The sequence below is a fragment of the Molothrus aeneus genome, chromosome 20 (genome assembly GCF_037042795.1).
Source record: "Molothrus aeneus isolate 106 chromosome 20, BPBGC_Maene_1.0, whole genome shotgun sequence".
In the NCBI taxonomy this organism is placed as follows: Eukaryota; Metazoa; Chordata; class Aves; order Passeriformes; family Icteridae; genus Molothrus; species Molothrus aeneus.
In genome coordinates this window covers 7,186,354-7,211,985 of record NC_089665.1, presented here as the reverse complement: position 1 = coordinate 7,211,985, position 25,632 = coordinate 7,186,354, and the positions used below count along the sequence as shown (strand labels likewise).

Here is a 25,632-nt window from a genome sequence, read left to right as displayed (position 1 = left end):
CGCTCGCTCCAGCCCCTCGGACCTGGCCTGCTCACGGCTGCGGCCACCCCAGAGCGTGGAGGCTTTGCCAGGAGCCTGGTGCCACTAGAGGGAGAGCTCAGCCCGAGCAGGATGGGACACCGCCGGCGCATGCGGCTGTGCGTGGGTGTGTGGCACTGCACGCCCCTCTGCACCCCGCGCAGGCACCTGCCTCCCCTTGCACCAGGAAAACTGACTCTGGCTGGAAACCACCCCAGAGCAAAGCCTGGAGCTGGCAGCCACCCCAAACCAGGGGCAAGGTGGGGGGAAAGCCCTGCCTGCACAGCCCACTCTGGTCATGGCCAAGGGTGGGTCACTCTCAGCAGATAACAGGACCCCAGTATGGCTCAGGCTGCTGTGGACCCCCCATTCCCTCACCCTGCTGGTGGGGCAGGTGTCCCCCCCCGCAAGGACCTGGGAGCACAGCAGCAAGTGCCTGGGGAGCCAGTGATGCTGGCGGGTCCACAGGTTGTCCAGAACAACTGGTTTTTCTAGATCCAAGAGACTATAAAAATGCAGTGACCTATTTAGGGAACCCCGCGGTGCTGCAAAACAGATGCTTCCCCTCCCATCCCAGCTCTGAGCCCTTGCCCTGGCCAGCCATGTGTGCCTGCCAGGGGCACACAAAATGCCACTGGCACCGGAGCTCTGTCTTCCTTCTGCACAGAAAACCCTGGGCAACACAGAGAATTTCCTTGGATGTGGGATTTGCTGGTGCCTGGGGAACCCTCTGCCAGGGAGAGCTGCTCAGGGCAACCCAACCTGTTTCTGACAAAGCCAGATGGGATCATGTGGACAGGAACAGCTGGTCAGTTTGCTGGAAAACACAGGGTGTTTAGCTCTGGGGATGCAGCAGGAGAGTGGCCCCAGTGGGTGGCTGAGGGTGGCAGAGCTGTGTGGCACTGGGGACCCTGTGCTGTCCCACAGCTGGGCAGTTCCAACCGGCATCAGCCCATCACCACCTGCCCAGTGTGATAAGGAAGCAGGAGCTGCCACAGGCTGTAACTGGCTGTTCACCCGCCTGTGCTGGGGAGCAGGGCAGAGCTACAGCCACACAGGGTGTCCCCCTCGCCACTGCAGCTGGAAAACCCTCCTGAAAGCTCAGACAGGCTCTGCTGCCCTTCCAGATCACTCGACCCCATCCCTGCTCTCCGGATGGCTGCAGCTCCCTGCACTTGGTGCCACGTGCCTGGGACAAAGGACAGTGTGACAAAAGCAGGCAGCTGTGCTCACTGCCGCCGTCCTCCGCCCTGCAAGGGCTGCATCTCCTCCACCACTGCATGCCCAGCACAGGGCTCCTTGCACAGCTGCCAGCTTGCTCTGCCATGTCCCATGTATCCTGCCCTGCTGCTGCTGTGGGGCTGTGTCCTGGGCTGTGGGCTGGAAATCAGCCAGCTTTACCACTGCGAGGGAGTGGGGCTTGTGACACCCAGACAGGTGTGTCCCAGGAGAGGCTCACAGCCTGATGGAAGGAGAGCCAGGACCACACGACTCAGCCAGGATAGCAGCAGGGGTTTGGAGAGAGTCCCCTTGGGCAGGGGACTGTCCCTGTCATCTCTTTGAGCTTCCCAATCAGAAATCGAGCACTGCCTGAAAAGTGCTTTTGGAAAGAGCTTGTGGATGCCTCTCTCGGGGTTCCCTGTTCCCAAAGCCCCACTGCAGCTTCCCTGGGCCCAGTTGCTCCCACACCCCATAGGAAGGGAGGTTGTCCCAGCACTGACATGGCAGGGCTTATCCTGAAACCATCTGTCCCAGGATTCTGACTGTATGTGACCAACCCCAGTGTGACGTCCCAAAGCTGGACATCAGTGGAAGGGGTGGAACAAAGACTGTGCCGCTCTCGCTGCCGGGTGTGTGGGAGATGCTCATTTTGTTAACCCTGGGCTGTCTCCTGGACAGAGCAGCCACTGTCCCACAGTCAGTCCCTGACTGTCAGGCTGACAGCCCTCGCTGGGGACAGGTGCTGTGGGAGAAGCTGCAGAATGGCTCCTCAGGCAGCTCTGCCATGGCCAGCTTTGTATTCCCTGCACTGGGGCCAGCAGGCACCCATCACCCTGCTCGGGCCGGCAGCCTGGAGCCTTCCCCGTCTGGATCCAGTGCTGTTCCCGATGGGATTCTTCCCAAGAGGAGAACCCCAGGAGTGTGTGTGTGCATTGTGCGGTGCACGGGGCTGCGTGTGTGCACAGTGCGAGCTCACAACGTGTGAGTGTATGTGAGGATCGGGCGGTGTGTGCGTGCGGACAGTGCCGGATGGACGGGGTGTCACCGTGTCACACCGGGGCTGTGCACACACCGTGTGTGCGTCCGCGGGGGTGTGCGGGGTCACCCCGGTTCGTGGGTGTGCGGGGGCGGTTGCGCCGGTACCGGCTGCGGCCGCGGCTCCGTGCGGTGGTTACAGCCGGGTTGCGGGTTCAGCGGGGTTCTCGGGTGGGCAGGATCGCTCCTCCGCCCCGCTCCGCTCCTCTCGGTGCCGAGCGGAGCCGCGCCCGGCGCGGCGGGCGGCGCGCGCAGAGCCGGCAGTGCCCGCCCCGGTGCGGGGCCGCCCCGCCCCGCCCCGCCCCGCGCCGCCGCCGGGGCCCGGCACCGCCGCCGCCGCCACCGGGCCCCGCTCCGCCGCCGCCGCTGGGTGAGTACCCGCCGCCATCCCACCGGGACCGGCCACCGGCCGCCCGCACCGCCGCCGGGGCACCGGCACGCACCGCCCGCCGCGCCGGCCGGGCCGCGGCTGCATCGCCCCCCCGGCGGGCCGGGCCGGGCCGAGCTCAGCCGTGCCCGTGCCCGTGCCCCCGCGGCGTTGCACGGCCGCTGTAGGTGGGTGGGTGGGTGCGGACCCCCTCGGTGCCGCCCCCCGGTTGCGGGGTGCGGGCGTGCGCATGGCCCGCTCTTGTCTCGCAGCGCCTGTGCAGCCCCCGGTGTCACTCGTGTGCGTGTTTGCATGTGTGTGTGTCACCTTGTGCGCGGTGTGTTTCTGCGTGCGGTGTCCCTGTGTGTTCCCCCTGCAGGATGCCCCGTGTCAGGTGCTGCGTGTTGGGTACCCCAGCATCCGCTGCAGGGCTCCCAGGGAATGCTTCCAGGGAGAACCCGCTGGCCTGGGCCTTTCCCACACCGCCAGGGAATTGCATCCAAAGGCATTAGCCCGGCTCGCCGCTAACCACATCGCTGCTGGGGCCGGTGCCACTGGCACCTGAGCCACCTTTTCAGAGTGACAGGGGTGGGTGGCACTCAGCGAGCTGCTGTGCTGGGGGTGGTGGTGGCTCGCAGGGCTGTGGCCAGCCTGTTAATTTTCCCAGAGAGGAATATATGGAGCATCGGGCGAGGGCTGGGACGCGCGTCCCTAAATCGTGTGGTTTCCAGCCGGCCTGTGAGATGCAAATTGTCTGGTCAGCGAGTGCCAGAGCTAAACTTAGGGCAATTACAGGAGAGTGTGGGCACATGGCAGTGTATTCCTACACCCCAAGGCTGGCTCTGGCACTGGGGGACCTCTGCCCACTGCCCCATCCCAGCTCCCATTGGGATCTGGGTGTTCCCACAGCACCTGCATCAGCCCTGGACTTTGCCCCTGACGAGCTGTGGCTCGGCCCTTCACCTTTGCCGTGGGCCGGGCCATGCAGGGTGCCAGGCTGTGAATTCGGGGCCAGATAAGGGTGATGAGGGAGCTGTGTGCCCTGTGCTAACGGGGCTGCAACCCACCTGACCCCTCCAGCTGGTCATGGAACCATGTCCCACCTGGCAGCCCTGCCAAGATCCTGCCCCACTACCTCTGGGTCTATCCTGTAAGACCTCTTGAGCTGTGTCATTCCCCAGCTTTGGGGCGAGGCAGGTGCTTGCACCCCATGCACCCTCCTGGCCTGGGGTGACCCCTCATAACCAGTCTGGGTCCCCTTTGCTGTGGGACATGGGGTTCCTGCAGCAGGAGGGCCTGAATCCTGCTCTGGGGAGAGCCTGGTAGCACATCCTGGCTGTGATTCAGGTAGATCCGGGATTGTTTTCCTCTTGACACATTCCAGCATTGTCCGTAAGGGAAGGCACTGCAGAGGGATTTGGAAACCCCCTAAACTTCCTTGTTCTGTGGAAAACTTGTGTCCAGCAAGGAGCCATCACGCATGTCAGCTCCCACTTGCCCTGCATAGGAGCTGGCCTGGCTGCTGGGAATCGCTGCCAGCAGCTCCTGTTCCCTGGCACGGCATCATCCCTTCCTGGCTGGGCACAGCCAGGCCATGAGCTACCCCAACACCGTGTGCCCAAGGAGGGGACAGCCACCAGCTCGTGTGCCAGAGTGGTGTGGGAGCAGAGCCCTGCTGCCGGCATCAGGGAGCAGAGCAGGGAGGGCAGGCGACCGTGAAACTTGCCGTGCAGGTCCCTGCGCGGGAGCGTGTCGGACGAGATTGCGTCTCGAGGAGGGAAGGAGTGGCTGGGAGTTTCAGTGAACGCCTTCCTCCCTGCCTGCAACTCCCCAGCGCCCTGGCAGGGCCACAGGGGCTCCTGGCTGTGCTGGGGGGACATGGAGGAAGGTGCATGCAGCTCCTGCTTGGGTGGCTCAGAGAGGATTTTGGCCTGGGGAGCGTTGAGATGTGTCTCCCTTTCTGCCTTCTGGCCCTTCCAAGGTGATGTTCTCATCTTTGCCAGCCCAGTGTCACAGCAGCATCCTCGCGTGCAATCCCAGAGCGCCGGCGGGTGCCTCTCCCTTCCCTGTCAGGGCTCATGCACGCCTGGCCGAGGGGAGTCCCGGAGCAAGCCCGGGCTGAGTCAGGGAAGGCGCGTTGGGTCTGAATCAGAGATTCAGGAGCCGCTCGGCAGCACCTCCTGCTCACGGCGTCGGGCTGCACCCATCCGTGGCGGGAGGCTGCTTGGGGAAAAGGGAGCAAACCACAGTGGCATAGCACACGGGCTGGGGACATCAGTGCAGGGCGGATGCTGCGGTGCTTTCCCCAGCCCACAAAAGTCCTGTGTGCCTGCCCCACTGCTGCCTATTGTGGCCCTGAGTGGGGCACACGTGGCTGCGGCAGTGGCCGCCAGTGCTGCCTGATTAGTGATGCGGCTGGGAACGCTGTTCCCCCTTTTTGTTGAGCGTACAAAGGCTGGGAGGCAGCCTGTGTGCCGGGAGAGAAACCACCGAGGACAAAGAGCGCGCTGGCTGCCTGTCTCCTGGCGCCCTGGCTCTAACCAGCACCTGCCTGGCGACTGGCTTTGCTCCCAGGGGACCCCCAGGAAGGATCCCTGCAGCTCCCTCCCTGCCCCAGGTGAGCACTGGGTGCTGCCAGGGGTGCAGCCCTTTTGTGCATCTTCAGGGATGCCCTGGCAGCTGTGGTAGCAGTGGCATGTGGCACACAGTGGGGACAGGAGCAGGTGCAGGTTCTCTCCCTGCCATTGTCTGTGCTGAGATCCTGGCAGAGGGGAGCAGGCTCCAGGATGGCATGGCTGTGGTGCCCTTTGTGGCAGCACCTGCTGTGGGTCATGAGAAGGGGCTGTGCTGTCCCCTGGTTCAGGGCAGTGATCACCCCACAGCCAGCAGTTCTGGGAGAGGAGAAAGGAAGTGGGTTGTTTTCATATGTTTTGAGGCCATGCCCTGCCCAGGTCCTGCTGTGGGTCTGGGTAAAGCCCCAGTTGCTGCAGGGAGGGCAGGGCAGCCAGAGCCCTGGGCTGGGTGGTGTGGGCACAGCTGTGGCAGCCCTTCTGGCCATGGCCAGGAGCCTTGCAAGCCTGACCTTGTCCCTCAGGCTGCTTCACCTCACTGCCTCAGAGGTATCACACACACAGAGCCAACACTGTGCCATGGCTTGCAGGGCTCTGTCCTCACCTGCCCTGTGGCCAGGCCTCTCCCGGGCACGTGTGCTCCTGTCCCAGCCCCGAGGGGCAGCGAGGTTCAGGGAGTTCCCTGCTATCCTTCTATGGCTTTGTCAAGAGGAAAATGGGTTTCCCTTGTCCCACTGGGTGTGTTCAAGGGCAGTGCAGACCATGTGTCCTTGCAGGGAGATGGTCCAGGCAGTGATGGTGATGCAGTACTGATGCTGTGCTGGAGCCAAGGTGCAGCTTGGCACAGCACAGCACATCCATGCACCCCAGGCAGAGCCTGCACTACCCATCCCTATGGCTGCCCAAACCTCATCCCCACACCCGCCGAAGAGCTCTAAAGCAGATACTTCAAACATGGGGAGCTTTCCTGTCGTCCTTTGTGCTGAGGTTAAGTTCCTGTGCAGTTTCCTGCCCTGTTATATATAGCTGTCAGCCCGTCCTGCAGGCACTGCCAGCCGCCTGCTCCACTTTGGAGTTGTTTATCTGCAGCCCAAGCGCTCGATGGAGGCTGAGGGGGGGCTACCAGTTACCCCAGGGGCAGAGGAGTGCCACAGCACCCCATGCAGGGTGAGGCTGTGGGTGCCCCCAGGCACTGGGTGTCCCCAGGCACTGGGTGCATGTGGAGTTTTCCAGGAGGGAGCTGGGTTTTCTGCCCAGCCGCGGTTTTCCCACTGGCACTGGGTGCTCCCCCCGCTCTGCATGGGATGCCCAAATGAAAGAGCCACTGTTCCTGGAGGTCGCCGGCAGCGTCACGAGCCTCTGCGTCGCCCTGGCTAAAATTAGACACTTATCAGTGTTGGGAGGGATGTGATTTTACAGGTTCCTGTTTATTAGAGCAACCTTCGCTCCAGGCCGTGTTTCCGGCTCCTCCCTGGTGGGGATTCTGCCCACGGCAGCCCCTGTGGTTTGCGGTGGCCAGAGCCAGGATGAGCAGCAGAAAGGCCTCTGTTTCCTCAACAAGGGGCTTTTGAACAGCAGGCAGGACGTTGGTGGCTGAATGGGATGGGGGTTTTACCCTGGGGAGTGTCCATGCCGGCAGTAACTGCTGCAAAAGCCACCAGGATATTTTCTTCCCTGCCCACCCATGCTGTTCCAAAACTGCTCCTGAGCTGCTGAGGGTCTTGCCTGCAGTCAGCCCTAGTGCCAGGCACTGCCAGGCTTCTGGGCTTCTTTTGGGGGCAACCCTGGGGGTACAGGGCCATCCTTGTTGCATCCCTGGGGCTTGATGCCCAGCCAGGGTGAGGACACATCGACTGGGGCAGTCTCAGCCCTGTGGTGCTGCAATCCCCAGGGAGGGTGGGAATACTGGAAGATGGCCCAGGGGCTGGGGGTGGCAGCTGGCGTGAGCAGTGGGGTGGATGGAGGGGTGGTGGGTGGGTGCTGGCCGTGCTGCTCTCTGATGGCACCCTTCCTGTCTGTCCTTCTGCACAGGCGGCTGTGCCGTGACCGGCGCCCCAGCCCAGTGCCCTGCTGTGGGGGCAAGAGTGCCCCAAGCCTCTATCCACCATGTTCAACCTGATGAAGAAGGACAAAGAGAAGGATGGGGCCCGGAAGGAGAAGAAGAAGGAGAAAAAGGAGCGAATGTCAGCAGCTGAACTCAAGAGCCTAGAGGAGATGAGCATGCGCCGGGGCTTCTTCAACCTCAACCGTGCCTCCAAGCGGGACTCCAAGACCCGCCTGGAGATCTCCAACCCCATCCCCATTAAAGTGGCCAGTGGCTCCGAGCTGCACCTCACAGATATTGACTCTGACAGCAACCGGGGCAGCGTCATCTTGGACTCAGGCCACCTGAGCACGGCCAGCTCCAGCGACGATCTCAAGGCGGACGATACCAACTTCAAGGGCTCGGTGCTGCAGCGAGCAGCCAAGTTTGGCTCCTTGGCCAAGCAGAACTCCCAGGTGATTGTCAAACGCTTCTCCTTCTCCCAGAAAAGCCGGGATGAGAGTACCTCAGAGACCTCCACGCCCTCTGAGCACTCGGCAGCCCCCTCCCCTCAGGTGGAGGTGCGCATGCTGGACGCCCCACTGGACAAGCAGGGGGTTCCCCCCAGACAGCCCTGCACCCCTCCTGCCGCCTCCCTGCGTGCCAGGGTGCCGGAGCTCATTGGTAAGAAGTTCCCTGTCGAGCTTCGGCTGCCCGCCCTGGTGCCCCCCCAGCCCCCCACCCCACGGCAGCTGGAGCTGCAGAGGCGCAACACGGGCGATTTCGGCTTCTCCCTGCGCCGCACCACCATGCTGGACCGCGGCCCCGACGGGCAGGTGTACCGGCGCGTCGTGCACTTCGCCGAGCCCGGAGCCGGCACCAAAGACTTGGCCTTGGGCTTGGTGCCGGGAGACCGGCTGGTGGAGATCAACGGGAGGAACGTGGAGAACAAATCCCGGGATGAAATCGTGGAGATGATCCGGCAGTCGGGGGAGACGGTGCAGCTGAAGGTGCAGCCCATCCTGGAGCTGAGCGAGCTGAGCCGCTGCTGGCTGCGGGGCGGCCAGGGGACACGCCGTGCTGCCTGGGATGTGAGTAACGCTGTCCCCACCACGGGCACTGCCAGGCCTGGGTTCTGCCAGTGCCAGCATCCTCGTGGGGGTGGTTGGGTTGGCAGGGGCTGTGGGAAACACCGGGTGCTGGGGCTGCTCCAGCCAGGATGCACAGGGAGGAGCGGGAGGCTGTGGCAGGGATGCAGCAGTGATGCATCAGGTCTTGCAAATCATCACCGGTGGGTTTTGCCCCCCAAAGTGCTCAGGGTGCTGTTGGGTTGGGTTTTCCTCCTGCTAGAGGAGAGCCCAGCTCTGCATTGCCTGCGGGAAGTATGTCCCCATATCTTTGCTGAGTGAGCACAGTCCAGCTGAGAAGGGAGCTTTGCTCCTCACTGCCAGGAAATTCCAAAGGCTACTTTGCTGAAGGACACTGCTTGCTCCACTGCCCACGCTGGCGTCCCCCACAGGGATCCTCCCCGGGGACTGGGGCAGGCACACAGTGTGCCAGGGGCTGGGAGCTGCTGCCGGCGTGCACAGCCCTGCGTACGCAGCTACTGCTACTGCTGCTGCTGCTGTATAAATAGAAACTTAATGGCTGGGTGACCCACATCCCTCACGCCTGCTGCCCGGCACTGCTGACCCTGCCGCAGGCTAACCAGCGTCCTGGCCAGCTGGCACCCCAGCAGAGCCCCCCAAACACCAGCATCCTGCAGGGCTGGACCCCCTCTGTGGTGGCAGGGGGTGCAGCAGAGTGGTGTTGTTTAGCGGATAACTGTGGACTTGTTTCGTGTATTTTTAAGCCTTCCTTGGGGGAGGAGGGTGCCTGTGCCTGCAGAGCAGGTTGCCTGCACTGGGGAGAGCCACAGTGTGCGTGGCGAGGCCCTGTGCCTGCGGGTTGGTGGCCAGGATGGAGTGAGGGTGAGCACGGGGCTCCATGTGCTCCTCGAGCAGATGCCGGCGCTGCGGGGTGGAGTCTGCGCCAAGCCAGAGCGGTGCCTTTCCCGCAGCTCCTCCTGGAGCCCTGCAGGCGTCAGCGGGCACTGCTGCCTGGATAACCCCTGGTGGGATAGCCCTGTGTGAACACCTGCATAACCCCTGGTGTGTGGACACTGGGCATGACTGCCTGGATAACCCCTGGTGGGATAGCCCTGTGTGAACACCTGCATAACCCCTGGTGTGTGGACACTGGGCATGACTGCCTGGATAACCCCTGGTGGGATAGCCCTGTGTGAACACCTGGATAGCTCCTGGTGAGATAACCCTGTGTAGACAAGGGGCACTGCTGCCTGGATAACCCCTGGTGGGATGACCCTGTGTGGACACCTGGATAACCCCTGGTGGGATAACCCTGTGTGGACATGGGGCAGGTCTGTGCCTTGGCACGGAGGCAGGTGTGTGTTGGATGTCACACACAGGGGGCCAGTGAGGCGTTTGTGCCTTCCAGGAGCGCCGAGCTGGGCTGGGAAGGGGGAGAGGAATCACCAGTGCCCTTGGGGCTGCATGGGAGAGGCTGCAATGTGCAGCCTTGTGCTGGAACATGGTGTGGTTTGACGGCATCAGCCGGTGGGAGCTGGTCAGAGGGCTGGCAGGGACTGTGCCTTGGGGTTCACACTGCAGCACTGGCACAGGATGCCTCCTCCTCCTCCTCTTCCTCATGGTGCACCAGAGTGACAGATTGTGGCTTTGCTGGTGCTAGGGAGCCCAGACTGGGGTGCTGGGTGCAGCTGGGGGTCCCACACAAGGTGCTGGCACACAGGGAGGCTCGGCTCTCCCCCAGGCCCCACTAAGCTCCCTGGAATGTTTCTGGTCCTAATTTAAATAAAAATGATCCTTTTTGAAACAGGAAATTATAGACATATTTTGGGCCGTTGCTCTGGAAGCCCCTCCGTGGCTGGAGAGGGATGGTGCTGGGCTCTCTGTGCACCATGGGGGGTTTAACCCCCTCACAGGGTGTGTGCTGAGTCACCCTTGTCCCCACGGACCTGGCTGGGCAGTGCCAGCACCCGCTGCCTCTTGGGGGGCTGTCAGTGCTGTCGGGTGACAGGGGACAGCTGGTGGCACAGCGTGGCCGGGCATTGGGGCTGGGGTGAAACCCCCTCTGTGTCCCAGCCTTGCTCCCAGTGTGGGGCAGCTGGGCTGGCTCAACTCCACACTTGTATTTATTTATTTACCGGCTAAATACCTCAGGCAGGGCCCAGGCGTGCGCCGGCCCAGCAGAAATATTCCAGAAATATTCCAGAAACGCCTCTGACCACTCCAGTGCTTCAGCAGGGCCACAGGCATCCTGTGGCTGTGCTGGCTGACCTTGTGTGCCACTGTCCACGGGCACACAAGTCCGTGCAGGTCGCTGTGCCCAGGGTGCCATGGCATGGCTGGGTTCCCCTTGTCCCACCAGGGTGGGAGTGTGAGACTCTCATTGTGTCAGGGGCATTTTTATCATTTTTCTGTGCTTGGCAAGTTCTTTATTTGGCTGTTTTTCTGCTCTCACTGAGGGGTTGGTGCTGCTGTGGTGTCCCACTGTGGGGGGATCTTGGAAGGGGGCTTGTATCCAGTTGGTGGGGCTTGTATCCCGTGTCCCACCAGGGTGGGAGTGTGGGACTCTCGTCATGTCAGAGGCACTTTTATCATTTTTGTGTGCTTGGCAAGTTCTTTATTTGGCTCTTTTTCTGCTCTCACGGAGGGGCTGGTGCTACTGTGGTGTCCTAGTGTGGCAGAGTCTTGGGAGGGGGCTTGTATCCAGTGGGCTCAGCCATGAGCCGGGGTGTGTATGCTGAATTTCCTGGCTTAGGAATGAGAGAAATATGCTGGCCAGGCAGAAATGCTGCTGTCACCAAACAGCTGGGCTGGGCATCCCAGCAGAGGTGGCTGCATGCCTGTGCTACCTGGGGACACCCATGTCACTGCAGACACTCTCTGCTGTGTTACGCCAGCCCTGCCAAGGGTGTTTGATGTGGCCTGTCCCTTGTGCAGTGGGGTGTGCCAGGCTGTGCCCCTGCTTCCTCTGGGAATGTTTTCTTTCCTCAGGGCGCATCTGTCTCACTTTGGTTGGGCAGGGACCTGCTCAGCTGCCAGCTGGGGTCCCAGTGTGCCATGCCTGTGTCACCACTGCTCCTCCATGCCACCAGTGTGCTTGGCTCCCTGCCACCAACTCCTCCCAGCAGCCCCCGCATGGGGAGGCCCCTGACCCTCATCCTCTTGTCCACTGCCCCACTCCTGGTGTTTCCAGGGACACCTTGAACTTCCAGAGGCAGCTTTGCCATGAAAACATCTTTGCTGTGTGTTGCTGGGGTGCTATCTGTCCCCAAGAACATTTTGGGGGGATCCGGTGTTCATGGCAAAGCCAGAGGAGGAGCGAGAAGCGTCAGGGTTGCACCGCCTGGCACCACACCAGGCACCCAGGGGTGTGGATTGTGCAACCCCATCCTGTGAGGCACAGAGCCCTGCCTGGCCCCCCCAGCTCCACAGCTGCGCTTGGCTCGGGGGTGTCTGTCCCACTCTCTGCGGGCGGACGGTGCAGGGAGGCCGGGCAGTTCCCCCCGCGGCCGGCGGAGCCCACATCACTTCCTCTGGCAGTGGTGACGGTGACGGTGCTGCTGGTGGCGAGGCCCCAGTGTCCCCCCCCAGCTCTCCCTCCGGCTGCTGCTGCTCCGGCCGGCGGGGCCCTCGCATTCCTGGGCTATTTTTAGGGTGGCCCTATCAGCCCAGCTGTCCCCGCTGCCGGCTGCCGCCCCACCAGTGCCTCTCCCGTGCGGTGCCGCGCTCGCCCCGGCGGAAACCCTTCTCCTGCTCCCTCTGGTAAGGTGGGGACCCCCAGCGTGGCCAGCACGGCTTGGGGGAGCACGAGGGGGGTACCTGGGAGATGGTCCTGGTGCTGGGATCGGGGATTGAGAGGCTGAACCCACCCCTGGGGTGTTTTGGGGCTGTTTGTTGTGGGGACCTCATGGCCGGTGCTCTGTGGAGAGCTTTGTGGCAGTGCCAGGCTGCTTGGAGGTGGGAGTGCTGTGGGCAGAGGGTTTGGGGGTTCTAACCCACAGGTGGGTTCATCTCCAGACCCCCATGCTCAGCTTGTTCTCCAGGCACTGGCATTTCACACCATGGTGACAGTTTAGGGGGACAGGGATGTGCTCCCAGACTGCTGGGTTGCTTTGGTGGCCCGGTGCTCCCCTGTGCCACGCCTGGCCCTTAGAGGGGGCTTCTCCCCAGTGGCCCCAGGCACAACCTGGGGTTGGAGAGTGGGTGCCATCCAGGGCAGCAGGTCCCACTAGAGCTGCCTGGCCTCTGGCATGGGGTCAGGCTCAGAATAAACCCAGGCTGTCAGGGCAAGCAGGGAGCTGGGGCAGAAAATATCCCTTCCCTCACCCTGGCATTTGCTTACTGCAGCGGGCTGGCCCCCTCAGGGGAATTGGGCCACGGTCCTACAGCCTGACTAAAGGGGTTTTTTTTACACAGTGAGTTTTGCTGGGTCTCAGACTGGTCACCTGTCTGTCCCCAGAGCCCCTCCTGTGGGCACTGTTTGTTTGCTGAGCAGGTCCAAGTGGGCTCAGACCCCCATTCCTGAGGATCCAGGTGGGGAAGGGCACGTGCCTGTACCCTGGGCCGTGGTTTGGCATTCTGTGTGCTGTCCCAGTCAGTCTCACCTCTCCCTCTCTCCCCAGCCAGGGCTGCAGCTCCATGAGACATCACCATGGCGTTCTCATCCCGGTTTGCGTTCTGGGAGCAGAAGGGAAGTGTCTCTTGCATGTTTGCCTGCACCCCACGTTTGGGTCACGCTGCTGACGGGCTCCCCCAGTTTGCCCAGTGTTTGGAGCAGCACTCCCAGCCTCACTGTGCTGCTGTGACAGGGGCTGTGCTGGGCAATTGGGAGCTTGGCCAGGGCTGGTGTCACCAGCACAGCCATGCATGTGATCACTAACACCATCACTAACAGCTTTGTGAGTGTCTGGTGCCGCCCCTAACACAGTGTGAGCCACCCCAATGCCACCTGCCACCCAGGAGCTGCTCTGTGGTGGCAAGCCAGGGTGTGCTGCCCACAGGATGCACCACTGCAGTGTCACAGCCGAGTCCTGGCACTCAGAGGCTCAGCTCAGGGCAGGGTTTGGCTGCCCACCCCCCCCAGAGGCCCCTGGTTTCCCTGGGTCAGCAGGGATCTGGCATGTCCCACGTGCGGCTGCTGCAGAGATTAGCTGGTGACACTTAAAACGTGCTGTGACACCGGCTGGGGGGTGACGTATAGAACGACAGAATCCTGCAGGAGGGGTGGTGTGACTCTGAACCACCTCCCTCACTGGCTGCTCATGATGAGAGGGCCCAGGCCAGGTGGGCAGAGCACCTCTCCCACCTTTGGGGTTTGCTGTAAGTAGGGTGCATCTCTGTGCTTCACCCCCGTTGTTTTGGCTGATGGGAAGCCTGGCAGGACACACGCCCTTGTCCCTGCAGTGGGCTGTAAATTTGTGCTGGCATGGAGTGATGGTCCCAGGAGGTTTTCCTGCAGCAAGGCCCCACAGTGGGCTGAAACATGCTCCTCTTGTTTGTCTGACCCTCAGGTCAAGGACGAGGACAAATCTTTAGCTGTGAAAAGACCCGTGAAGGAGGATGGGGCTGTAAGTGTCACAGGGCATGGGCAGGGTGGAGCTTTTGGGGATGGGGCTTGTCCTTGGTGGGAACAGCCCCTGTGACAGGGCCTGGGGACACCATGCAGGGTCATGGGCTTAGTGATGCCCTGAGCACTGAGTTTTACTCCCATGCTGTCAGCCTGAGGGTTGAATGGTCACTGTTTGTGGGGCAGGGAGGTCACCACTGCCCTGGGATCCACTGTGGGGCTGTAGGTTTTTGGGGAAGGGTGCTGTGGTAATTATTCCAATACCCAGTGCTGGGGTCTGGCGAGGAGCTGTGCTCCATGGCAGGGCAGAGCCCTGGGCACCATCATGTCCCAAACAGCAGTGGAGGCTGGCCCTCCACTCATACCACTCTCATTGTGGCTGCAGTCAGAGACCCTGAAGGATGCAGCATCTGCACCCCCCAAAGCTGAGCCCCCAAAGGCTGAACCCCCAAAACCTGAGCCTGTGAAGAGCCCTGAACCCGCGAAGAGCCCCGAGCCACCTCCTGGGAGAGGGAAGAGCCCAGAGCCGGTGCTGAACGGGGCAGCAGAGAATGGGCTGGAGGGCCCAGCCCCCGAGGCACAGGGGGATGACGGCCAGGGGCTGTCCCGCCGCAAGGTGGTCCGGGTGGTGCGCAAGGTGGTCCGCAAAGTTCTGCCAGGGGAGGACGCTGGCAGTGCCAAGGAGCCAGGCCGAGATGCCAAGTCTCCTGAGCCAGTGCCACCCCCGAGGAAGGAGGAAGCAGGGCGTACCGCTGTCCCAGCTCCCCCAGCCCCGCCACCGCCCCCGGCCGTGGTGCCTGCAGCCCCTGCCAAGCCGGAACCCAAGGATGAGATCTCAGAGGGGCTCAAAACCCTCATGGCCAAGGGCAAAACCAAGGAGCACCGGCCGCGGCTCCGGCCGGGGGACAGGCAGGAGAAGCCCCGTGAGCCAGCTGGTGGGGACACAAAGCTGTCCCCGTCCTCGGGCGCTGAAGCCAAACCAGAGCCACCAGTGCAGCTTTCAGGAGGGAAAGCGGAGCCGGCAAAGGCATCTGCTCTGAAACCCACGGCCCTGGAGAGGCACAAGGTACCGGTGTGTGCACAATGGGAGATGCTCTGACCCCCAGTGCAGCATGGTGTGAGCTCACCCGCATGGTTTGCAGTGCTTCTGAGATGTGCGGTGTGGGTGGGAGTCACTTTTTTTGGGCAGTCGTGTGTGCTGTGGCCACTCCATCATGCTGCCCCTTGTCTCCCCTCCATTTCATGTGGAGAAGAAGCTGCAGACCAGCGAGAAGCGGCCGACCCCTGTGAAAAATGCCCCGGCTGCCCCCCAGCAGGTGTGTAGGAGTGGTGACACAGGTCCCTGGACACTGTGGGTACGCACTGGTACCCATCTGTGCCTTCACCCTGGGACCCGCCCCAAGCACTGATGGGCTGCAGGGCTGGGAAAGCCTTTGCAGGGGCCCTGCTGGTGCCCATGTGCCAGGGCTGTGCGGGCTGTGGGACAGCTGGCCTGGAGCTAATGGTGCTCTGCCTCCAGGCTGCCCCTGGCCCTGCTTCCCCTGGCCCTGCTTCCCCTGGCCCCGCGTCCGTGCTGAGCCCATCTGAGGAGGCGCAGCTCCGGCTGGAGAGGATCTTCACCACTTCTGTAATTCCAGAGGTGTTGTTGCTTGCGTGTTGCCTTCTCAGGGATGGGGAGGCATGGGCAGCCTGTGGCTGCCCCAGACGTGCCATGTGCTCTTCACACAGTGACTGTACCCCTGTGTCTGGCTGCCAACCCCATGGTGTGTCTGTGGGTGACACTGGCGGCAGGGAATGGATGACCAGGGCTGTTGGTGGGTTTGGGGATCATTGCCCAGACTGTGCTGAGGATGGGGAACTGCCTGCATCCCTGTAGGGGCCCAGGCACACTGTGGTGGCTGGGATGGATGATGTCCTGGTGGTGCTGTGTGATCATGGCCGTGCCGGGGCCCTGTGGCTTGTCAGGGTGCTGCTTCTGCTCTCTGCCTCTCACCCCCTCTCTTCTTTCTCTCCTCCTTCCTTGCTGCCGTTAGCTGGACCCTGCCGCCTCCGCCTCAGCACCCAGCCAGGTACTGTACCCCTGTCCTCAGGAGCCCTCTGCCTCCACCAGCGACCCCCTGCCATCCTCTGTCTGCCTCTGGGCTGGCGTCTGCGCCCGTGCCTCCTGCTGGAGTGTAAGGCTTTCCCCATCCCACCCTGCTCCATGGGCTGCCATGGGGCCGGCGGGGCAGCCAGGGCTGGGTGCCTCTCTCCTCCCCAGCGAGGTCATGCTGGGAAGCCAGACGTCCCAGGAGGGTGCCCTCTGTGGAGGGGGCACAGCTGGGGCGGGCAGGGGTGTGGAGCAGGGTGTGAAGGGGCAGAGTGCTGGCATAGGCAGGATGCATGGCTCGTGCCGAAGCAGCTGTGGCACGTGGTGCTGGCAGAGCTCAGAGCGGGGTCAGTGCAGTGACCCCCAGCCCCAGGGCTTTGGCAGCACGGCCTCGTGGCCAGTGTCCTTCCCAGCTCCGTGTCTGTCCAGCACTGCACTGGACTTGCCACCCTGCTGTCCACAGTGGTGGCCGTGGCACGAGGAGCGCCCGCAGGGTTTGGCACAGCAGTGCTTTGCCCCTGCTCGCTCCCCATCCCCTCTTTCCGTGCTGTGTGCGGGGCAGGGCTGAGCCCTTCTCGCCTTCACCGCCTCTCTCGGCCTCGCCAGGGTCCCGCGGATGATGCGCCGGCAGCTCCCCTTGGCCCCGTCCCTGCTGCAGCTCAGGTTTGGCTTTGGAGCTCGTCCTGCTCTCCTTGTGCCAGGGACATCCCCGCTGTGCTGGCCACCAGTCTGGCATATCCCATATCAGAGTCCTGTGCCACGTCCTGTGTCCCTCCATTATGTGCCTCAGTGTGTCCTGTGTCCCTACAACATGTCCCTGCAGCATGTCCCATGTCCCCATACCATGTCTGGTGTCCCTGCATCCTGACACGTGGCTGGCGTGGGTGCCTGCTCTCAGGGCTGGGGTTTGGGAGCTTGGCCCCTCCAGGTTCACCCGGGGTGGCCGTAGTGAATGTGCCTGTGGGTCACCGTGTCTTTATGTCTGCCCCAAGCTGTGGCAGGGCCCTGGTGGTCTCTCATCCCTGCACCCACTGGGGTCCCCAGCAGGCAAACTGGGGACGTGCTGGGAGGGTTTGTGGCTTGTGGAGGTGTCCTGGCTGTCCAGCACGTGGCCCTGTGGCCAGTCAGCCGTGCTCCCTCCAGCCCCAGGGATGAGGGGAGGGGTGAGGCAGAGAAGGGGGCAAGTCACCACAGCCTCTCCACATCTGCTGTCCCACAGGCCAAGACAGAGGAGCAGATAGCAGCTGAGGAGGCCTGGTACGAGACCGAGAAGGTGTGGCTGGTGCACAGGGATGGCTTCTCCTTGGGTGAGCACTGCTGGGACACAGCACCCCGTCCTTCCTGTGAGCCCCCTGACCCCACTGCAGTGTCCCTGGGGGCTGCCAGCACAGCCCCTCTGAGTGCCCTGTGCCCCTCACAGGCAGCCAGCTGCGCCCGGAGGCGGGCAGTCCCCTGCCCGAGGGCAAAGTGAAGGTGAAACTGGACCACGATGGAGCCGTCCTGGAGGTGGAGGAGGACGATGTGGAGAAGGTAGGGCTGCGGGGCGGGGGCTGGCAAGGCAGATCCCCATTCCCCGCCTGACCCACCCCATCTCAACCTTGCTGCCAGGCAAACCCCCCGTCCTGTGACCGTGTGGAGGACCTCGCCAGCCTCCTCTACCTCAACGAGTCCAGCACGCTGCACACGCTGCGCCAGCGCTACGGCGGCAACCTCCTGCACACCTACGCCGGGCCCACCATGGTCATCATCAACCCGCTGAGCTCCCCCTCCATGTACTCCGAGAAGGTGACGCTGCTCTGGGGGGACACCGGAGGGGACAAGCAGCTGGCACCACACAGAGGGGGTAATGGGGTTGGCAGGGTGCTGACCCCTGCCCTCTTGCCCTCCCTGTCCCCATCAGGTGATGCACATGTTCAAGGGGTGCCGCAGGGAGGACACGTCCCCGCACATCTACGCGGTGGCGCAGGCGGCGTACCGCAGCATGCTGATGAGCCGCCAGGACCAGGCCATCGTCCTGCTGGGCGCCAGCGGCAGCGGCAAAACCACCAACTGCCAGCACCTGGTCCAGTACCTCGCCACCATCGCCGGCAGCACCGGCAAGGTCTTCTCTGGTGAGTCCCTCTGTGGGTGTGGAGTCCCTCTGTCCTGCCTGCACACGCCCCTTGCTTTGCGGCCACAGCCCCACGCACGCGGCAGTGGCTGGACACGCACCCAGTGGGCTCTCACTGTGTCACCCCGGTGCCTTTGCTGTGCTCCTGGGGGCTGCTGCAGTGCAAGGGAGCAGCAGCTTCTGCCCAGCCAGCTCTGGCCCCCTGCCCCTGCACAGCCCCTGCACTGCCTTGCTTGTCTTCCTGCAGTGGAGAAATGGCAGGCTCTCTACACCATCCTGGAGGCTTTTGGCAATAGCAGCACCGGCATGAATGGCAACGCCACCCGCTTCTCCCAAATCATCTCCCTGGACTTCGACCAGGCTGGGCAGGTGGCATCTGCCTCTGTACAGGTGAGGGGACCAGGGTGGCTCCCCCAGCAGGGGAGCTGGTCCATCCTTGCCAGCGTGGCTTCCCATGATGTGGGAGCCAGTCCATCCTCACAAGTGTTCTCCAGAGAAGCTGTAACTACTCCATCTCCTGTGGGAGTGTTCAAGGCCAGGTTGGATAGGGCTTGGAGCATCCTGAGATAGGGGAAAGTGTCCTTGCCCATGGCAGGGGTTTGGAACTTGTTGATCTTTCAGGCCCTTTCAAATCCAAACCATTCCATGATTTTCCTGGTGTTTCCTACACTACAAGCTCCACTGCAGATCCCCAGCCATGCTCACATCACTCAGCAGCCTGACATCCTTGTCCTTGTTCACACCCAGATCAGATGGGTTCCCTGTCCTTGCTGAGTTAGTCCCAAAATGCTGTTGTGATAACAGCAGAGCCCTTAAAATCCAGGAGACGTACTCCATGCTCTTCTAGTAGCACTCACCAAGGAGAGATGCTCATGGGCTGTGTGGGTGACGTTTGCATTCACATGGTGCCCTGCAGTGGGAGGGAGGCCCTCACTCCCACTGGTACCCTGGGCAGGTAGCAAAGATGAGTCTGGGGTGGGTTGGAGGTCTCTGTGGGAGTGGGGCACTTGGGGACAGTTCCTCACTGTCCCACCTCTGCCAGACACTGCTGCTGGAGAAGCTGCGCGTGGCCCGGCACCCGGCCAACGAGGCCACCTTCAATGTCTTCTACTACCTGCTGGCCTGCTCTGACAGCACCCTGAGGTGAGCTGGGGGGGAGGACATGGCCTCCATCGTGGGGGGGGTCTCTGGGACCTCCCCCATGGGGCCAATCGTGGTGTTTATCCCTGCAGGACTGAGCTTCACTTCAACCACCTGGCAGAGAACAATGTCTTCGGCATCGTGCCCCCCTCCAAGGTTGTTGTCATGGGGGGCTGTAGGGGAAGATGGGGGTCTCTGGCCCATTTCAGTGCAGGGGGAAGCAGAGCCGAGCTCCCAGACCAATGGCTCCTGTTGTTTTCCACAGCCAGAGGAAAAGCAGAAGGCAACCCAGCAGTTCAGCAAGCTCCTGACAGCCATGAAGGTGATGGGCATCTCAGGAGATGAGCAGAAAGCCTTCTGGCTCATCCTGGGGGCCATCTACCATCTGGGAGCCGCTGGGGCAACCAAAGGTAACAAGCTGGGAGCCATTAAGGAGGGGAGATTTGAGACTGATGATGTGAGGGGTTCCAGAGACACCTTGCAAACAGCCTGCAGTGCAACCAAGCTCTGGGGGAGAAGGTGGGAGGCTGTGTCAGCTGAGGGACAATGCCCTGCCACCCTGAGTGCTCTGGGGCACCCAGCTTTGTCCCCATGGTTGGGGTGGTCTCATTAACTGGTGGGAATTGAACATGCCCAGACCCTGGGCTGGGCCCTGCCAACTTGGGGGAGTGGGGGCCTGGGTGGGGCTAAGGCAGTTGGGGGGTGTCCCCCATTCCCAGTGTAACACCTTTCCCTCCATCCTCCTTGCAGACCCACTGGCAGATGGAGCTGGTAATGGGAGTGGGGAGGGCTCTGCTCTGGGGGTTGCCATGCAATGCAGATTTGGGGGCTGAAATGGGGGCTTGGGATGCTGCTGGTGTGCTGGGACCAGCCCTGACCCTGGTTGGGTCCTGGCAGCCCCAAATTTGCCTGCTGCTCGTGAGGAGTCCAATCCCAGTCCTGTCAGCACCATTGGTGGTGTGGGTCAGAGCTGCCCTGGCACATAGCTCTCACCATGGGTGTGAGTGTCCCACAGCACCAGCTTTGCTCTCCATTCCTGGGGATGGCAAATTTAGCTTTGGGGGCTGCTCTTCTCCCCCTGTGGCTTTCTCTTTCTCCCTGTGGTGCTGCACGCTGGTGGGAGAGCTGGGCATGTCACCCCAAAATGGGCACCTGGAGCTGGTGGCTGCACCCAGGGAATTTGTAGCCCTGGTGGAAAAGATGATCTGGGGATGAAAAAGGAGTGACCAGAGGGGTCTGGATGCACACTGGGGTGCAGGGCTGGCCTGTGGGGTGCTCTTGGGGTGCAGTGCTGGCCCATGGGGTGCTCTCAGGGCACTAGAGGGCAGCAGGGCCCCGCTACAGCCACCACAGCGGGATGCTCAGGCAGCTCCGGAGCCTCTCCATGGGAGCCTGCAATGGGAGGGAATCCCAGATCCTGCTGGGGGTGTGCTTTGCTGCATCCTGCTTGGGGTGGGCATCCCACCCCCAGTCTGTGCTGCTGCTGCTGAAGCCTCCCCTGCACCTCGTGGACGCTGGGAGTGCTCAGAGCTGAGTTACACCAGCCCCAGGATTCAATATCCTTGGATCCAAACGTGGCTCCCCATGCTCTGGGGCAGAGCCGAGCTGCTCCCCAACATTCCCCATGGTGCGGGGGGACTCAAAGGGAAGGGACCCCCATGCTGGTCACGGTTTGTCACTGCAGCAGTGCATGGGGAGGGGGCAGGCGTGGCATGTGCGGTGGCGTGGTGGCAGGAGGGTGTCCCCCCCGTGCCATCGTGTGCCGTTGTTTCTAACCCGTGTCTCTGTTCGCATGGTGCATGCTGCCCTTTGCAATGCAGACGCCGACGAAGGTAAAGTCCCGTTCTGTTCTCCGTGTGTCTCTGGCTTCCCCCTCCCCCGTGCCACCCTCACCCCGCTTCCGTGTCCCTGTGTGTCACCATTAACCGGCTCCCACCGCCCCCCAGCGTCCGTGTCTCTGTGTCTGTCTGGCTGCCGTGTGGCTGTGTCACCCAGCAGGGACATGTCCCCGTGTGGGGTGGCTCAGAGCCTCAGAGGTCCCTGGGTAGTGGTGGCAAGGGGTCTGTGCTCCACACCAGTGTGGCTCCAGGCTCAGCCTGCAGCAGCACAAAGCCATTCACCCCTATCTCCTGTTAGACCCCAAACATCTCTATCTCCTCAAACCCCAAAACGTGTGCTACCACTATACCAATCATCCCTAACCTACTCTGTGGGTCCCTAAGATCATCCCAGGCCTGTTTGGAAACGCTCCCCATTTTTAGGGGTGCCCTGCCTGGCCCTGACCTCCCTTCTCTACCCTTCAGCTGGGAGGAAGCAGTTTGCACGGCACGAGTGGGCTCAGAAAGCCGCCTACCTGCTGGGCTGCAGCCTGGAGGAGCTCTCCTCTGCCATCTTCAAGCACCAGCCCAAGGGCACCCTGCAGCGCTCCACCTCCTTCCGCCAGGGCCCCGATGAGTCTCCCCTGGGGGACAGTGGCACAGGTAGGGTGAGGTGTGGTGGGGACAGCAGGTGGCCCCAAGGGATGCCGGGCTGGGGACACTCAGGCTTGCTTTGGCCAGGTCCCAAGCTGACGGCGCTGGAGTGCCTGGAGGGCATGGCAGCTGGCTTGTACTCCGAGCTCTTCACACTCCTCATCTCCCTCCTCAACAGGTACGTGCTGGGGGGGCCAGCAGGAGAGCAGGGTGTGCCTGGCTGCACCCACTGACCCCGCTGTGTCCCTCTGTGCTCCCCCCAGGGCGCTGAAGTCGAGCCAGCACTCGGTGTGCTCCGTGACAGTGGTGGACACCCCTGGGGCACAGAACCCCAAGCTGGCAGGGCAAAGCCGGGGCGCCACCTTTGAGGAGCTCTGCCACAACTACGCCCAGGAGCGCCTGCAGCAGCTCTTCCACCAGCGCACCTTTGCCCGCGAGCTGGAGCGATACAAGGAGGTACCAGGGACACCCAGGGCTGCCATGGCCTCCTCCACTCCTGCCCTCCCATACCCACATGAACGTCTCCTATGTGTCCCCCCTGATTCCTTATGCAGTGGTCATTTTGGACCAGTCCAACCAAAGCTCAGTGTCCAGGGCTGCTGGAGCACAGCACAGGAGGACTGCGCTGGGAGGTGGTGGAGTGGCTGTGGGTGGTGATGATCATAGTGACTGCTTCTTCTCCATCTCAGCACTGACAGCCCAAGGGGACCCTTCCACATGTCCTGGTCCTCCCTTAACACTCTGCATCACTCTGAACTCCATCAAGACCAACACACTGATGGGCTCATACTCCCTATCACTGCTATTCTGCAGTGTGGGTGCTCACCTGCCTCTGTTCCCCCTCACCAGGAGAACATAGAGCTCGCCCTGGCTGATGCTGAGCCCAGCTCCTCTGGCTCCATAGCTGCTGTGGACCAGTCCTCACACCAGGCACTGGTAAGCACCTTCCACTCTTCCTTCCAGCCACATCATAGCAGGCAGCTTTTTGGCATCTTAGGGGTAGAGAGGAAGGAAAGGGGCTGATGGTCATGAGAGCATGGGTGCGAGTGTGTGTGCAGCCCACATACTTAGTGCATCCTGCAGTATGGTTTTCCCCTCTTGTCCTGGGAGCTGCCTGTGCTGTGGGCAGGGGGCCGGGAGATTTCTGGTATGTTCCAGTTTTTGAAGTGCTCTGGTCCCCAGGATGCTCTGGTCCCCAGGGTGCTCAGGTTCCTAGTGTCCATGGGTCTCCAAGGTTCTCCAGTCCCTGGGATTCTCCAGTCCCTGCTGGAGGAGGCTGCTGGCACCTTTCCTGTGCTGGGTTTCAGCCCAGCACTGCATTTCCCACCTCAGTGAAATGTGCAGCCAGAGTGTCCCATATGGACCCTTTCCCTTCTGAGTCTCCATTAATCAGGAGCCCTCTCCCACGGTGTGAGGCTGTGTGCTCCCTGGGTGGCCTGGGTGCCCTGTGTCACCCCATGTCCCTGCCCTGGGGGACCCTGGTGTGCTGGGGTGGCTGCTAGCATGGTGACCCTGCAGGTCCGGTCTCTGGCCCGCACGGATGAGGCACGGGGGCTGCTGTGGCTTCTGGAGGAGGAGGCTCTGCAGCCAGGGGGCAACGAGGACACCTTGCTGGAGCGGCTCTTCTCCTACTACGGCCCCCAGGAAGGGGGTAAAAAAGGTATGGAGGGGGGCCTGGAACCATGGGGGTATGTCCACTAGACCAGAAACAACCTCTCCAGTGGAAGATGTCCCTGCCCATGGCAGGGGGTTGGAATGAGATGATCTTTAGGGTGCCTTCCAACCCCAGCCATTCTGGGGTTCTGTGACATGCCTCAGTGAAACACTGGTGCTCAGGGCTGTCCCCACTGATGCTGTGTTTCCCTGCAGGGCACAACCCGCTGCTCCCCAGTGACAAACCCCGACACTTCCTCCTGGGACACAGCTCGGGGACCAACTGGGTGGAGTACGATGCTACGGGATGGCTCAACTACGTCAAGCACAACCCGGCCTCCCAAAACGCCTCTGTCCTGCTGCAGGAGTCCCAAAAGTGAGCAGGGTCCTGGGGTGGGAGCGTGGCAGGGGGGAGAGGTGACACTGGGGGGTGACGTGCCCTCTGTGCACTGCAGGAAGGTGATCAGCAGCCTGTTTGCCGGGCGCGGCGGCTCGGCACTGGTGCTGTCGGGCTCGGTGGCGGGGCTGGAGGGCGGCTCCCAGCTGGCCCTGCGCCGGGCCACCAGCATGCGCAAGACCTTCACCACCGGCGTGGCTGCCGTCAAGAAGAAATCCCTCTGCATCCAGATCAAGCTGCAAGTGGTGAGTGAGGGGGTGCCAAGGGGGATCCCCACATCTGGCCGGGGCACCTGGCTGGGGCACCGCCGCATGTCACCGCTCACCCCGCTCTGCCGCACTCACAGGACGCCCTCATCGACAGCATCAAGAAGTCCAAGCTGCACTTTGTGCACTGCTTCCTGCCCAAGGCGGGGGGTGGTGGGGACCCCCAGGCTGTGCTGTGCCGGCGGGTGAGCGGCAGCGAGCTGGAGCTGCCAGCAGAGCACTGCGAGGCCGGGCTGATGCAGCTGGACGTGCCCCTCCTGCGTGCCCAGCTCCGCGGCTCCCGCCTGCTCGACGCCCTCCGCATGTACCGCCAAGGTGAGCCCTGCCACCAGCACCAGGGGGTGGGAAGGTCCCAGCTGCATCTTCTCACTGGAGAGCCAAAGACCCCCAGGAGTCCCTTCAGCACGTGCCCTCGCTCTGAACTCTGGAGCCTCTCCCCCAGGGTGGTCCTGTCCCTGTTCCCCCTCCCCCGCTGGGCTGTTATCTGCGCTGGGGACAGGCATGGCCTTAATTGGGTGTCTCCCCCGGTGCCGCTGGTTCCTGGCAGCAATCCCATTGGCATCCAGCCCCTGTCCCGCTGGAAGGAGAGCCTCTGGGTTGTGCTCAGCAAAGCATTTATCGATACATTGGCTGGCCAGCCACCCGGCCGAGGGTTTATTGCTTGGAGGCCGGACCCTTCCTGCCATGACTGGAAATCAATGCCACCTGCACACCTCCTGGATCGATGGCCATGGCCAGCTGCCTGTGCTGGGGTCAATGTTCCCATCAATACCTCATCGTTAATTAAGATATGGAGGCTCAGTGCTGGAGCCTGATGCAGGAGTTGGCTGTGGCTCAGAGTGGAGCCAGAGCAGGACTTGCACAGGCAACATGTGTCGCTGCTCTCCCCCTGAGGAGGGATCTGGCCGCTTTCTCCTCAGATCCCAGCCAAAACTGCTGGAGGATGCAGCCAAGGAAAACCTCATGGGGAAGCTGAGGGCATTCCAGCTATGCCTGACCCCATGGGGAGCTTGTGTCACATGGGGCAACCCCGTCAGCTCTCCCAAAACATGAGCCCCAGCATGTCAGGGCACGTGGGGCTGTCCCTGGCCATCCCCTGGGCATCCACACAGCCCCACTCTCCCTTGTTTCCCCAGGTTACCCTGACCACATGGTGTTTGCGGAGTTCAGGCGGCGCTTTGATGTCCTGGCCCCACACCTGACCAAAAAGCATGGGCGCAACTACATTGTGGTGGATGAGAAGCGGGTACGTGCCCCGTGTCAGAGTCACTGCTGTGGTCCAGGGTCCCCTGCACCTCAAAGGGCTTGGCCCTGACACCTTTCCCTCCCTGCAGGCAGTGGAGGAGCTCCTGGAATCACTGGACCTGGAGAAGAGCAGCTACCATATGGGCTTGAGCCGGGTATGGTGCCTGACACCACCGGGTGTGGATGTGGGCAGGGCTGTGCGTCATGGCACGGTGGGACAGCAAAAGGGCAGCACTGTTCACTCCCACCCACGGCATTCCTCATGCCTGGGGAATAAAACCCCACAATGGGACAGGACCAGCGGCTGTGGAGGGGAGAGACACATCCCCCCCAGCGGGAGGGTGGCACGGTGTGGCCGGAGGGATGCCAGCACCCA

At 62.4% G+C, this 25,632-nt stretch overlaps 1 protein-coding gene across 11 annotated transcripts in view; it reads left to right on the top strand.

The window, feature by feature from the left end:
* The first annotated feature begins 2,614 nt into the window (after positions 1 to 2,614).
* MYO18A (myosin XVIIIA) overlaps positions 2,615 to 25,632 on the top strand; it is a 36,976-nt gene continuing 13,958 nt past the window's right edge. For 2 of the 11 annotated variants that reach the window (XM_066563728.1, XM_066563738.1), the window contains exons 1-24: positions 2,615 to 2,644; positions 7,243 to 8,325; positions 15,919 to 15,954; positions 16,581 to 16,637; positions 17,194 to 17,281; positions 17,395 to 17,504; positions 17,583 to 17,759; positions 17,875 to 18,085; positions 18,332 to 18,474; positions 19,127 to 19,227; positions 19,317 to 19,380; positions 19,490 to 19,634; positions 19,975 to 19,995; positions 21,045 to 21,056; positions 21,528 to 21,704; positions 21,783 to 21,873; positions 21,959 to 22,151; positions 22,545 to 22,631; positions 23,214 to 23,355; positions 23,565 to 23,724; positions 23,804 to 23,990; positions 24,092 to 24,326; positions 25,148 to 25,257; positions 25,346 to 25,411. In XM_066563728.1, the coding sequence (XP_066419825.1) occupies positions 7,318 to 8,325; positions 15,919 to 15,954; positions 16,581 to 16,637; positions 17,194 to 17,281; positions 17,395 to 17,504; positions 17,583 to 17,759; positions 17,875 to 18,085; positions 18,332 to 18,474; positions 19,127 to 19,227; positions 19,317 to 19,380; positions 19,490 to 19,634; positions 19,975 to 19,995; positions 21,045 to 21,056; positions 21,528 to 21,704; positions 21,783 to 21,873; positions 21,959 to 22,151; positions 22,545 to 22,631; positions 23,214 to 23,355; positions 23,565 to 23,724; positions 23,804 to 23,990; positions 24,092 to 24,326; positions 25,148 to 25,257; positions 25,346 to 25,411 (3,621 nt within the window). In that variant the 5' untranslated portion in view covers positions 2,615 to 2,644; positions 7,243 to 7,317. Of the gene's footprint in view, positions 2,645 to 7,242; positions 8,326 to 15,918; positions 16,060 to 16,580; positions 16,638 to 17,193; positions 17,282 to 17,394; positions 17,505 to 17,582; positions 17,760 to 17,874; positions 18,086 to 18,331; positions 18,475 to 19,126; positions 19,228 to 19,316; positions 19,381 to 19,489; positions 19,635 to 19,974; positions 19,996 to 21,044; positions 21,057 to 21,527; positions 21,874 to 21,958; positions 22,152 to 22,544; positions 22,632 to 23,213; positions 23,356 to 23,564; positions 23,725 to 23,803; positions 23,991 to 24,091; positions 24,327 to 25,147; positions 25,258 to 25,345; positions 25,412 to 25,632 lie in introns of all 11 variants that reach the window. The other 9 variants (XM_066563729.1, XM_066563739.1, XM_066563732.1 and 6 more) reach the window with 8 other exon arrangements.